The 15,088-nt window shown below is 37.8% G+C and overlaps 1 protein-coding gene and 1 long non-coding RNA gene across 6 annotated transcripts in view; one reads left to right on the top strand and one right to left on the bottom strand.

The window, feature by feature from the left end:
- Positions 1 to 2,084: 2,084 nt before the first annotated feature.
- Positions 2,085 to 5,576, bottom strand: LOC125261607. The gene is made up of 5 exons (XR_007183379.1): positions 4,609 to 5,576; positions 4,434 to 4,496; positions 4,282 to 4,355; positions 4,107 to 4,172; positions 2,085 to 3,899 (listed from the first exon to the last, which is right to left on the bottom strand). It is a non-coding gene; the product is annotated as an uncharacterized LOC125261607 (long non-coding RNA).
- Positions 5,577 to 7,740: 2,164 nt separating this feature from the next.
- Positions 7,741 to 15,088, top strand: part of LOC125261606 (NACHT, LRR and PYD domains-containing protein 3-like) — a 37,989-nt gene continuing 30,641 nt past the window's right edge. For 4 of the 5 annotated variants that reach the window (XM_048180164.1, XM_048180162.1, XM_048180160.1 and 1 more), the window contains exons 1-2: positions 7,741 to 7,852; positions 12,972 to 13,116. In XM_048180164.1, coding sequence (XP_048036121.1) covers positions 12,992 to 13,116 — 125 coding nt within the window. In that variant the 5' untranslated portion in view covers positions 7,741 to 7,852; positions 12,972 to 12,991. The remainder of the gene's footprint in view (positions 7,853 to 12,971; positions 13,117 to 15,088) is intronic. The other variant, XM_048180161.1, reaches the window with a different exon arrangement.

Genomic DNA, 15,088 nt, shown 5'->3' with positions numbered 1-15,088 from the left:
AGGGAACCGGCTTTACTGACGAAATGCGCGTGAGAATCGCATGCGATATATCGCCCAGCCCTACATATGATGGTCTAGATGAGATCAGCTGATAAAAACACTACATAATGATTGTATCTTTAACGCCATCAAGTAGTTGACATCATCTGGTTACAATTTTTTTCTTGCGGCTCTTGCTATAACAAACACAGCTACAGCAGCCAGAGAAAACTAGCATTAAAACATCAAAACTGCCAGTTATGTCAAACTGCCCAACTAAAGCAAATACAGACCACCATAATGGTGACATCAAACCAAACTATTATTTTCAATAAATCATCAACATGTAAACCTCTGTTAATCTTAATAAGAGCTTCTGTAGACTTCTGACAGAAATAAAGTCAATCTGGTTTGTAATGATGTTTTATTAACAAAGTTCAGGAGGAGCACATTCAGATAATTAACACAACTGGAGAGCACTCAGCGATCAATGACAGGCTGCGTCTGAAACCTGTAAAATACTGCCTTCAGAGGACACATTTCATGGTCAGAAGGCATCAAGGCACATCCGAATCTAATGTTAGCTTCACTTCCTGTCTCCTGAGAGACCTTCATCTGATCGATTTTTGAAGGCAGCATATATGTATCCTTCACTGCCTTTAATATCCCACAATCCTGTGCGTTCCATACAGTTGAGCTGGAAAAAAAAGTTGGCGTCCGAAATTTGCATTTTCTGGTCAGTTCGTGTGTAAATGTATGTTTTTTACCAACATTTTCCACTTCTGATGTCATTTCTAGAAAGAAATTACTAATGTAGTAATTAAATACTTTAGATCTCACCAACGCTCTCTCTATTTTGCTGTAGATCATTAAACTGTAACACTGCCTCAGTAGTCTGTCCGAAATTAGTTTCATGATGTGCCTTTATTGCACAAACGCTGCCTTACAAGTCATTGTCTGATAAGGCAGCGAGGCAACGAGTCAGCTGCCTAGGTTTTCGGACACAACCATATTCAGCAGTCTGACCTCCATTTGTTGGCAGTTTATCAGGATCCCTCCACCACCCCTTCTCCACACTTCTAGTCCTAACCATTTACAAACACGGGGGGAGTACTCTGGGTTCAGGCCAAATTCAGAGCTCGGAGCCCTCCCCCCGGACAGCACGCCAAATACGCATTAAAACTCTACTCCCTCTAAATTATATGCAAGTGTGAACTCGTGAAATAAGTGAAGCTGGTAATGCTGTTTGTGGAGTTGTTTAATAAAAAAAAATTTATAGCTAGGGAGACCTCACATTGTGACCACATCACGAGTACCCTGGGAGCTCATGCTGAGATCACTGGGAGACAAATTGTTAACTGGGCACAGCACTATAACATTGTTAACATTTAACATTGACATTTATGTTTGTGCTTGGAGCACCTGGAGGCACAGAAAGAATTCATTCCCACAGAGCCAGCTGTTGCTCAAAGCTTTTCTCATGCCATACATCAGCTCAAGTACACTCAAGGTGGCTTTTTGTAATGCTGTCTGAAATCAGAATAACCACTGTCAATTTAAAAAAATATATAAATTTAAAAACTTTTTTTATGACTTAATCTTTTGTGTCTTGTATTGCAGTTTTAGACTTGAAATGTTTTTTTTCCTCTCCCGTCACGATTCATGGAAGATCTGGTTTTTGCAGCCTGCTGCAAAAGCTTAGTTGGTTGCAGATCCTGCACAACTTTGTGACTCCAAAATTCTTCACAGTGTCTGAAATGCAGAATGGAAGATTTTTCCACCAACGTGCATAGAGTCACTGGCTTTACTGAACTAGTGAATGTAGTTAGAGGATTGGCATGCGATTAAACACTGTTCTTGCCACTAAATCCATCTTTTCACAGTATTCATAAGAAATTGGTGGATATGTTTTATGTGGCATCTTAGTGTAAACTTACAGGAATTTTATAAGAGTTTTAAGAGTCTAAATGTTTTATATTGCTCTGTTCTGAGCTGACAGAGATTTCATAAGAGTTAGAAAATGTGGCAGTATGTTGTTTTATATTGCTTTGTTTTGAACTCACAGGGATTTTATTAGAGGTAGAAAAACTGGCAATATGTTGTTTTACATTGCTTTGTTGTTTTGAGCTCACTCCACACTGATTTAAAGGTGTTTTTTTTTTTTTATCTTATGTGATTCCTAAAGTTGGACCTAATTTGTTTACAACATTTTTGTGTTTTATCATTAAGCTCTTCCTGGTTCTATAATATATTATTTTTCAAATATACTTTTCCCCACAAAACAGTCCAGTGTATACTGTGTAATTAATACAATGACAATATCAAAGTGGATTTATTTATTTAATTAATTGTTTTAATAGGAACAAGATTCATTTAATACTTGCACCCTGTTACAGAGTACATAGTAGTGACTGCATAATGTTGGAGTCCATATTTACAGTATGTATACTAAACAGAAAATAAGTGCTAAAATTTTCCTCATGGCTGAGGCTATCCCTCGATTTATGACAAGGTTCCACATGATCCAAGACATATGAAATTAGGAAAATCTCTTTGTTACATTAATGAGGTAGATCAAAGCCTGTTTGAATGGGACATAGTTGTAATTGGCAAGTGGCAACATTGTCAAAAACAACTGCAAGGTCGGGGTAATACTGTGAAAAGTGCTGCTCTGCTCACTTTGTCTGCCTCAGACAGAAAGGGGTCACTTCCGAAAGAAGATATTCTGGTGAGGGATGATCCCATGTCCCTGTCATACATGTCAGCTGCTACCATGGCATCTGGTAGAAGATCTGCTGTGATTTTTCTCAGTGTTCCTGTCCCAGCTGATATGGTATCCCTCTCCCTGTATCAACACAAACAATTTCTTATGTTTAATAGTAAATCTCTTCTAGAACCTATGTAGTTTGTGTTTGTAAAATAGCCTGAAAGCATTATTAACAAATCCATCTGGATCCATCTCATTATGAACAAATCCAATTTGCATAATGTAACTTACCTGGGATCCTGTGAGCATTCCATGAATGCACAAATCGATTTATTCCAATCTGGCACATCTGGCCAGTCAGATTGGATGTGCAGAACCTTGTCAGGCTGTCCTCTATATCTATTGCTTCCTGATCTTGTAGTTGTATGAGGGCCTCTTTTAGTGGGTAATTTACCCGGTTGTTGATTTCTGGCCACATCCTCTCCACTGTGTGATTCTGATATTATTATTATTATTATTATTATTATTATAAGTTGGAAGAGGGCTGTACACATTTAGAAACAATAGAAACGAGCAATCAAAGAAAGAATGGTGTGTGGGATGGATGAAATACTCAAAGCACCAACATCATGATGTTGAAGTACACAACCATAAAATCGTACAGTAAGTATTTTCAGCCAAATGTACTGGAAGTTCCAAAATGTAACCACTCTTGTAAACTGGCCAACGTGTATTAGTTTGTCATTATTCGTACTGCTGTGGATTATAAAGTAGCAGAACATGGATATACTCAAGTACAGGAACCTCAAACTTTTACTTATGTAACCCACCACAAGTGGGTGAATAACTGGCCACAGGCTGTAGTAAGAATGTATTGCTTGTACAAGCTTTTATTCACAATAATAAATACCAAATTTTGTATAAAAACAATTAGATGTTTAAAACACGAGTACACATCATTCAGCAAGGAGAAAAAAACAAAAACAAAACAAATTTATGACAAACCACAGGGCTACAACAAGGCACAACTATACGCGTGTAGAAAAATATAGCCACTACTTGCAATGCACACTCCAAATACAGTACAAAAATCCACGGCACTCAAAAGGATAAATAAATCACCAGGAACCACAGAAGAATGCCCACCACCTCACCAGTGCCAGTCACACCCTTGGAGGAGACCCCGCAGCTGCCATGGAAGTAAGATGAAAAACTAAAAAGAAAACAAAGAAAACAGTATCAATTGAAAATATACAATCATATGAATACACAACATCCAAAGGAAAATGAGGGTAATTCACAAAAAATAAAAGAAATCAAATAGTAACAATAGCCGTGCTAGTACTGCAAAATAAAAACCTTTTATTAATAACTGAAATACACATTTGCATAAATCAAATTATTTATTCTAATCAAATACCTTTAAATTAACTGGATAAAAGAAAAAAGGAATACATCAACCACACGGTTCTTCTTTAAAAGGAACCTACAAAACAAACTTTCATGAAAACAAATAAAATAAAACATACAAATAAACAAATAAAATGCAAACATATAAATTAAATAAAAAAAAACTAAGTGGTACTTGTCATTACCTAATTCGCTCTCACTCATTCAACACTCTGAAGACTGCATCACCAGGCCAATCACCATCAACACACAAGGATTTCTGAAATGCAACAACAAGATAAAACGACTTTCTGCCCACCCAAATTAACATACTATTATCCTTGCATAAACCCATTACCTTGATAAAACAAATACATACGACTGCCTTATGCCCCGCGTTCAAAAATCACATAAAGGTGACCTAGAGACAAACAATTATAAGCATGAGCAGCATGAGGCAATATAACAGTCTCGTTGCTCAAAACAGGAACAGCCCTCGGTGAAATTAAATTAACTATTAAGAACAACATTACCTGATGCAAGCTCACGCTTATTTCCAGGTTCAATGAATGAATGAAACGAGGACGCGCTGCTTCTTCTTCTTCTTCTTCTTCTTCTTCTTCTTCTTTGGTGTTTATTGGCGGTTGGCAACCTAACTTATTGGTGCATTACCGCCACCGACTGGAATGGAGTATGGATCAGGATATTATTTATATACAGCAAATAATAAATAAAAAAAACCCATCAAAACAAATAAACAAACTAGAAAATAAAACAGAACAAATAAACAAACAAACAATCAAAACGTTATATTCTTTTGTATAATTTACTTACTTTCAAAAATTTAATAATACCATCATACAACTTGCTATCTGTTTTCTCTAATAAACCTGGCAATGTAAAGTCATGATGTTTTGCTATCTTAAGTGACTGAATAAGGTGATGTCTCTCATTGTTATATTTCATACAGTGAAAAAGTACATGCTCAACTGTTTCTTGTTGACAGCAGTATATGCATTCCCCAGTTGGATGCTTTCCAATCTTATATATTGTACTATTAAGTCCTGTGTGACCTATTCTCATCCGAGTTATAATACTTTCCTCTCTCCGATTCCTGCTCTCCCTCCTCCCAGAACTTGATTTTGTATATTATATAAGTGTCTGCCTAATTCAGTATCATCCCAATGTATCTGCCATACTGAATACGCATATTTCCTAATGTATACTTTAGCTTCCATTTTGCTTAATGGAACTTGTAGATCTATCTGTTTTAATTTTAGAGTTTGTTTTGCCAGAAAATCCACCTTCTCATTCCCTTCCACACCAACATGAGCAGGAACCCAAATGAATTGTATTTCTTTGCCTTTAACCTTCAAATTATATACCTTATGGAAAATTTCATTAATTATGTCCATTCTAAAAGATGACCTGCCAGATTTTATACTTTCCAGTGCAGAATAGCTATCAGATGCAATAACTGTGTTATTTATTTCTTTCTCCTCTAACCACTGCAAAGCCAATAATATCGCTAATAACTCTATTGTATAAACTGACAAATGATTGGTAACTCTTTTCTTGATATAAAAATCATACGTTGGAATATATACAGCTGCCCCTGCATATCCTGTATCCGGATCTTTTGATCCATCTGTAAATAAAACCACTGAATCTTGGAAATGCATCTCAAAATAATTCCTCACTATATGACACACTGGAAATTGCTTAGATTTATTATTTATTTCCTGCTTTATATTTAGGTCAACAACAGGGGACGGGAATAACCATGGAGGAATGGAGGATATTGATACTGTATTGCTGTACTGTAATTGACATAAACCTATATTCCTAGCCTTTGCATCACCTATCCACCCAAAACTTACAAAGTTTGTTTCATTATGTTCCCAGCACTCTTTCAATATACTTCTGACAGGATGCGAAACATTTTGTCCCTGGATATTAACCAAATATGTCAGCATCAACTTCATTCGCCTGATGCCTAAAGGCATTTCTCCCATTTCCACCTGCATTGATGACACTGGGGATGTTTTAAATGATCCACTGCAGATTCTTAGGGCTTGCGCTTGCAATACATCTAATTGTTTGAGATTTGATTCTGCTGCCGACATATAAGCTATACATCCATAGTCAAAGACAGACCTCATGAGTGCCCAGTATATATTTTGCAGAGATGTTCTACTTGCTCCCCATTCCTGTCCTGACAAACACCGAAGAATATTAATAATCTTTTTACATTTGTCCTTAATTTTATCCAAATGAACTTTCCATGTCAATTTTTCATCAAACCAAATCCCAAGAAACCTTACTGATTTGACTTGCTCCAGAGGATTCCCATACAATTTTAAAGATAGAGGTGTGACTTTATGCCGCCTTGAAAAACAAATGACCTGTGTTTTTGCTTCAGATAATTTAAACCCCCATTCATTAGCCCACTTTTCAACTTCAACTATTGCTTCTTGCATTTTTTATTAATATAAGTTATATTACGACCTCTAATCCACAAAACCCCATCATCTGCGTATAAAGATTTTCCAACATTTTGTTCGACTTGAGAGAAAATATCATTAATCATTATATTAAATAATATCTGACTACATACACTACCTTGTGGTGTTCCATTCTCCACTGTATACACACTGGAGTATTCTTCACCTACTTTTACTTGTATTTTCCTGTTTAATAAAAAAATCTTGAATCCAATTATATGTTTTACCTCCAATTCCCAAAGACTTTAACTTTATTAATAATCCTTCTTTCCAGAGCATATCATATGCCTTTTCCACATCAAAAAAGACAGCTATTACTACTTCTTTGCTAGTTTGTGCTTTTCTGATGTCTGACTCTAGACATAATACAGAGTCCATTGTATTCCGACCCCTTCGGAATCCACTCTGATAAACGAGGACGCGCTATACTTCCGTGCGTCTATTTATAGCGCGCCAACTACGTAATGACGCAATTCTTAAAATTGTCCCAATGACTATTGGGAGTTGTAGTCCCCAACCCATACGTCAGCCGGTTACACTTAAAAGCAATAATTGGCCAAATATATTACTTTTTAAGGCTAGTTGATGGCTTGCAGACTAATAACGTTACCCTTGTTGACTGAGTTTGGAGGTATGGTGCTCTTTGCTGGTTGTGTCTATATTCTGACAGCCTCTCTTGCATGTACAGACTGAGGTAAAATTCTTTGCCATGATCCACACAATGTTTATCCCACATTCCATAATGTGCTACTGCAGGTCTACATAAACAAGTATGACAATTTATTTCTGTTATGACAATTAAAATATTACATTTTATACTTAACATACAATACTGACCTACACAGCATCATAGATGGCTAGATTGTTTTTGGTAGGCATAATTGCATTTGCAACAATTTTCTTGCTGTATCCATCCACAGCAATTACATGAGTCACTCCAAACATGACCAATTTTTCATTTTGGTCCATGTAGCTTGTGTCCCATGTATTTATTCTGCAGTATATGGATTTGGGTTAAAGTGGAAACACAATCAGGTGACCGAAAACAGCTGTGTGATCCAAGGACAGGACTAACATGTTCAGTGTGGCTTTAACACAAAACAGAAACTCGTGAATATTCATGTGAGCTCCGCCCAGAGTCACCGTCAGTCTCTCTCAGAAAGCGGATATTTCAGCACACCTGTACAGGTCTTCACTGAGAGATGTTTGTTTCTGTTTCGTTTTGACTCGAGCTTGAAGTGTCGGTGCTGAACAAACATCAGTGAGTTTGACGGTAAGTTCAGTTATCAGCTTTATTTAATATCGTGTCATGTTATTATATGATGTTGTTCTGTGTGTTTATATGATCGTGACACACTCTTGTTCACTGACAACAACAAACACTGACGACCATGAATGGATGACGCCGGAAATGAAGCTACATATAATAACGGATCTCCGTCATGACTTTACTTTTCTAATCTTTATCCAGATTATATCAAAACCGTAAAGATATTTCCACTGAAGCTATATTTAGGTGATGTAACCTCTGTGAAATTAAAAGAGAAGAAAATGTTTGAGCTGGATGTGGGTAATTATGATGTTATAGGTGCTACGAACCTCCCAGTTTGTCTAGGAGGAAGTAACAATTATTGTAAATAAAATAAAAATAATAAATTAAATGAAGATGACTGACGGTCACTTAAATCCCCTGATCCAGAAAAGCCATAAACTTAGCAAAAATAACTTTATTTAAAGGGTTAGTTCACCCAAAAATAATGTCATTACTCACCCTCATGTTGTTCCACACCCGTAAGACCTTCATTCATCTTCAGAACACAAATTAAGATATTTTAGTTGAAATCCAATGGCTCAGTGAGGCTTCATAGCCAGCAATGACATTTCCTCTTTCAAGATCCATTAATGTACTAAAAACATATTTAAATCAGTTCATGTGAGTACAGTGGTTCAATATTAATATTATAAAGCGACGAGAATATTTTTGGAGCGCCAAAAAAACAAAATAACGACTTACTTAGTGATGGCCGATTTCAAAACACTGCTTCAGGAAGATTCGGACCGTTATGAATCAGTGTGATTCAGATCGCGTGTCAAACTGCCAACGGCTGAAATCACGTGACTTTGGCGATCCGAACAGCAGATTCGACACACTGATTCATTTATGATCTGAAGCTAATAAGTGAAATAAAGCTAATAGAAATAAACCCTAAAGTTTGTTATTAGGTCACACAGGTTCAATTCACTTACAAAGAAGTGTAGGCAGGAAACATGGGCATCATATAAAAAGTATGAAATTTATTCACAACTTGAAATCAAGATAGAAAAATCACTTAAAATAGCCTCAATGATATGGTGCCATTCATGGCAGCTCTCTCTCCAGTGACAACTCAAAACAAATATACACAAAATTACAAATTAACAAAAAAGACAAAAGACATAAAAGACAAAAACTGCACACAAAAATCAAACTCAAATTATACCAAATTACAAAAACAAACTAAACAAAAAGAAAATATTCTCACTGTTAATAGATCCAGTGACAGACAACGATACAAATGACAAAAAGAAACAACCAGAAGAAAAAAAAAAGTTAAACAAAACCAATTTACACAACTTCCAAATAAACAAAACAAAATGCATAATTACAGGGCTGAGGTTACCCACTGGAGTGATCACCAGCACTCCTTATCCAAAAGCACACTTCCACACACACCCCACCGTGAACTCAGATCACACACAAAAGCAGCACCACCACCACAAAAGATCTTTCACCCGTGCGACCCCAGCTCCTGAAAGAAATCAAAAACAAAATAAATAAATCTCATAAACAGAAATGAATAAAAGTCAAAGTAAGTCACAATTCCACCGTAAAACGATGGGCAACAGTCACCATAGCACAGCACAATTAACAATATACAAACATACAAAAGAAAAAAAAACAACGGAAGAGCTTTGTTAAAACTACAAGGAAAACAGGACTCGTAAGGAGCGGCCACGTTGTCCTTAGGCCAACTCCAATTATCTCCATGATCCTTCACCCCAAAGTAAACCAGTAAATATAAGTTAGAACAATCACAGAAACCAGAGAGCAGCAGCAGGAGTCCCCTTAAATAGTTGTAATCCGAGCTGCAATAATAATCGCCCAGGACGAAAGGGAGAATCCAAATGTGGATAGATGAGTCTTACAATCAGTTCACTGCTCAGGATACGTGGCCTTCAAATAACCCACTGTTAAACTGAAGTACAGGGACTGCACATTACTCGAACCACCTGCCCCTCAGTTAAGCTAGATATTGTTTGCAATAAAACAACTTTCTCATACCTGAAAGGAGGGCAGTAATCAAATCCACTACAGCATCCGATGGGAACACATGAAAGACAGGTTGGGGTACAACAAACGAGCCATTAGTGCACCGGGCAGTAATAAAAAAAGATGCTAACAGCACATACCTGAAACCGCTGTAGCAACAGAAAAAGGGGAGGATCCGGATGTGACGCATCCCAGGCTGAAACTAACCAGCCCTGAAATAGTGAACACTCCCTGCTGATTGGTGATCACAAGCGTCAATCACCACCCTTACCTCATTCATATGGTCACACTTGCTTACCTGCATAAAGTCTGTTGATTCGGCTGTGCAGCTCCAAATGTTAATACTGGCTTGTCTAATGCCTTGAACATGAGCTGGCATATGCAAAATTTGGAGGTGTACATATTAATGATCCCGACTGTTACGTAACAGTCGATGTTATGTTGAGATTTGCCTGTTCTTCAGAGGTCTTTTAAACAAATGAGATTTACATAAGAAGGAGGAAACAATGGAGTTTGAGACTCACTGTATGTCATTTCCATGTACTCTAATTATTTAACTATGCCAAGGTAAATTCAATTTTTGATTCTAGGGCACCTTTAATTCATTTAATGATTCAGTTCTTTGTTGTGTTCATATCTTTGATGTTCACAACATCAAAGATATTGATGTTCACATATTGATGTTCACAGAGAACATCCCAAATAACAAGACTAATGTTCTCTCAAACTCATGAACAAACATCTTTAATAGATTGTTTGTTATTTGTTAGATCGTGATATAATGAAAGTTTTCTGTTACTGTCAAATGTTAGATGAATGTCTCTTTTTAACTTCTGCTTTATCAGGACATTCAGAAAACATTCAAAAGTAACGTTCCCTTAAAGGTGCCATCGAACGTTTTTTTACAAGATGTAATATAAGTCTAAGGTGTCCCCTGAATGTGTCTGTGAAGTTTCAGCTCAAAGTACCCCATAGATTTTTTTAAAATATTTTTTTTAACCCCTTAAGACCGGATGGAGCGTCGGCGCTCCCATTTGCGTGTCTCTCTTTAAAAGCCAATAAAAATTGAATCCATATAGGTAGCACAAAAATTCTTTTTGCATACAAAACCAGAGACTTTAAACTTCCATATCAAGCCTCCAACATGCTTCTGTTGCGTTGTTTTCACCCTCTAATGAGTCTGAGTAATATGCGTTTACAACAAAAATAGCACAGCCGCTAACTGAATACAAGTATGTATATTTCACGTGCTCATAACTTCATGAAAAATGCACAGATCATAAAAATGGCACATCAATATTTAAAGCAGATTCTCAAGATTAAAATGAATCCAAAATCAATATAATATATTGCGTTGATCACAAGATATTACTCACAGAATGATTTAACATACTTGGCTAAAAACATGTCTCTCATCTCTCCGGGATGCAGCGTGTATCCAATGTTCCCGGACCCATCCATGTTCGTTTTCCAACGTGGAATAACACATAATAGATATCATTTTAAAGCTTTGAATCTCATCTTTTTAATGCATCTAACCATTTTGAAAAACTCCTAACGAGTGGTGAGAAGCCCCTCTAAACCGGAGTTTACCGCCCGTTGGCGCCACCTGGCTGCAGAAAAAATGAACAACAATTTTTCAAACTATTCTTTATAATATCACCACGAAATTTGAACCAGATGCAGCTCACATATAGGAGAGCATCACCAAAAAAGAATTTTTTAATGATCTTATTGTGTTCCTGAGTTATTCCATGTCAAATAAAAAAAAGATTTTTTTTTTAATTATATATATCTTTTGTCTTTTATCAGCTGTTTCTCAGCAAGAAAATGTCCCAATGTAATGTAATTTATATTTTCTTAAAATTTATTTGTATTCTATCAAATGATACCTACCTTTTGACTCTCCTTGCTAGAGTTTTGGAGTTATGAGTCTTTACTTTTGTGTGTGTCGCTCAGAAAAAAACCCTCTAAAAAAGCCTTCAGGTCTTAAAGGGTTAACTGCCTATTTTGGGGCATAATTAGAAATGTGCCGATTCAGGCTGCTGGCCCTTTAATTGCTCATGCTCTCCGCGCCCTCCCGAGCTCTCGTCTCTATCATTGCATAAACAAAGATCAGACAGCTAATGTAACCCTCAAAATGGATCTTTACAAAGTGTTCGTCATGCAGCATGTCTAATCGCGTAAGTATGGTATTTATTTGGATGTTTACATTTGATTCTGAATGAATTTGAGGCTATGCTCTGTGGCTAAAGCTAACATTACACACTGTTGGAGAGATTTATAAAGAATGAAGTTGTGTTTATGAATTATACAGACTGCAAGTGTTTAAAAATGAAAATAGCGACGGCTCTTGTCTCCGTGAATACAGTAAGAAACAATGGTAACTTTAACCACATTTAACAGTACATTAGCAACATGCTAACGAAACATTTAGAAAGACAATTTACAAATATCACTAAAAATATCATGTTATCATGAATCATGTCAGTTATTATCGCTCCATCTGCCATTTTTTGCTATTGTCCTTGCTTGCTTACCTAGTCTGATGATTCAGCTCTGCACAGATCCAGACGTTAATACTGGCTGCCCTTGTCTAATGCCTTTCATAATGTTGGGAACATGGGCTGGCATATGCAAATACTGGGGGGCGTACACCCCGACTGTTACGTAACAGTCGGTATTATGTTGAGATTCGCCTGTTCTTCGGATGTCTTTTAAACAAATGAGATTTATATAAGAAGGAGGAAACAATGGAGTTTGAGACTCACTGTATGTCATCTCCATGTACTGAACTCTTGTTATTTAACTATGCCGAGGTAAATTCAATTTTCAATTCGATGGCACCTTTAATGTTTACAGAATGATCAAATGAAATATTCTTTTAGTGTACACCTAACTAAGAAACATTTTGTTCGTTCAAAGGATATTTAGAAATAATGTTTTCATAACTTAGTATTCAAGACATTCTTAAAGCACATGTTGTTCACTGAGATATGTGCTGAAATGAACACACTGTAAATTACTTGTAAGTAAAGCATCTGCTAAATGCATCAATGTAATATTAATGTAATGTTCCTAGTGTTTCTATATACAGGGAAGATGTCAGACTTTGAGACGAGGAAGAGATCTTCATCTCCAGATCCCAGCTGTGTGTCTCTGAAGAGCAATCAATCCATGATTGCTCCTCCTGAATTCAGTGATGGAGCAGTGACCTCTGACCCCAGGTAATTATCACCATTATTTAGTGAGTTTTCTGCTGTAGTGAAACTAGTTTGAGACACTTATTTATAAGAAAATAAATGTACAATGTCAGTGTTTACTTGTATAGTCAGTTAAATATAATTAAATGTACAAAAATATACAGGTCTAAGCAGGAAGCAGAATTTTTAGTTGTCATGTCTGGAAACAGTTACAGTATTTTCCAGAAAATAAATCACAACTGACTGTAAGTCACAACGGGTGAAAATTACATTGTTGAGAGGGAAAAAATGCAGATAAGTTAAATCTGTTTATAAGTCATATTTTATTATTACAGCTATAAAGCAGCTCTACAGAAGACAGTAGTGTCATTATTCAGCTCAGTTCAGTTCATGTTTTGTTCTCATCTGATATGTCACAGACACGCCAGGCTCTGCACCCAGCCAATCACGTCGCACTCCCTCACCAGAATACTGATCACACGCACCTGACACTCATCACCAGTCCAATCAGCAGCACTATAAAAGACACTCACAGTCACTCAGTCATTGTCTGGTCTCGTTAACGCATACTAACCTGAATGCTTACCTTACCGACTACTTACCTGTCTCCAGTGTGTCTCCCAGATCCTCTGTTTTCTTCAGTCCTCCGTGAGTGTCTCTGTGTAGTGTCTGCTCCACGTCTGTGTGCCTTCATCGAACCTGGAGTGAAGATCAAGTCAAGTATCACTGTCTTGATATATTCTGTTTGGAACTTCATCTGCTTTCACTCACCTGCTCACTGCTTTGGTTGTATCAATAAACCTCTTTGGACTCAGAACAGTCCTGTCGTGCAATCACTCTCAAGCTTTATCAATCACTTCAAGGAAGTTTTTGGAAAGCCTTCATGGGACTCCTCCGTAGGTAAGAGACTGTGCAATTTGAAGCAAGGTGCTTTAACTGTCTCTGATTATGCTTTACAGTTCAGAACCCTAGCGGCAGCGAGTGGTTGGAACGAGCAAGCCCTCTTCTCCAGATATCGTCAGGGTTTGGATCCACGTGTGCGGTTGCATCTCGCTGCATACGAGGATACCATCGGGCTCGAGAAGTTTATCCAACTCTCCATAAGATTCGCACTCGTATGCAGCTGTGCATCGGAGAGCACCAAAACCAGCAACTATTCCCTTCCTCCGCCAGCCCGAATCCGTCAGCTCCCCAAAACCAGCCAGCCACGAAATGCAGATCGACCGATCACGTCTGTCTTCAGCTGGAAATTTAATCTCCGGAGCCCTCTGTCACCAGCTTAACCTCAAGTCCGTCCTCTCCGTCATGTACGTCACATGGTTGGCGTGTTTCATCACGAGGAGATTCATCTGCTGTTTCTGGAGGATTCAACATCTGACGTGATTCTGGGGCGCCCATGGCTAGAGCAGCACGATCCCATTATCTCCTGTCGGACAGGAGACATCCTGAAATCGGGTAATCAATGTTTTCCTGGATGTCTCCCGGCAATTCCAGTTCCAAGTCAAGTTCCAAGTCAAGTTTCCAGTCCTGTTCCAAGGAATCCTAGCTCTAAGAAGATCCAAGTCTGTGTTACATCTATTGAGAGTCCATTGGAAAAGATATCCATCGACATTCCTGACTGTTACTCCCACTTCAGTGACGTCTTCTGTCCGAAGAAGGCATCCAAGCTGCCTCCCCATCGGCCATGGGACTGTGCCATAGATCTCATCCCCGGTGAGCCAGTGCCCAGAGGGAAAATTTATTCCCTGTCCATCCCGGAGGAGAAGGCCATGGAGGAATACATCACTGAGGCGTTATCGCAAGGTTACATCCGCCCGTCTACTTCCCCTGCTGCATCCAGCTTCTTCTTTGTCACCAAGAAGGACGGAGGCTTGCAGCCTTGCATAGATTACAGATCACTAAACAAGATAACAGTCAAGTTCCGATATCCACTTGTTCTCATCCCATCTGCGCTGGAACATCTCCGCGGCGCCACTGTGTTCACCAAGTTGACCTC

This window comes from Megalobrama amblycephala, unplaced genomic scaffold (genome assembly GCF_018812025.1).
Source record: "Megalobrama amblycephala isolate DHTTF-2021 unplaced genomic scaffold, ASM1881202v1 scaffold442, whole genome shotgun sequence".
Taxonomy (NCBI): domain Eukaryota; kingdom Metazoa; phylum Chordata; class Actinopteri; order Cypriniformes; family Xenocyprididae; genus Megalobrama; species Megalobrama amblycephala.
This window is presented reverse-complemented; position numbering and strand designations above follow the sequence as displayed.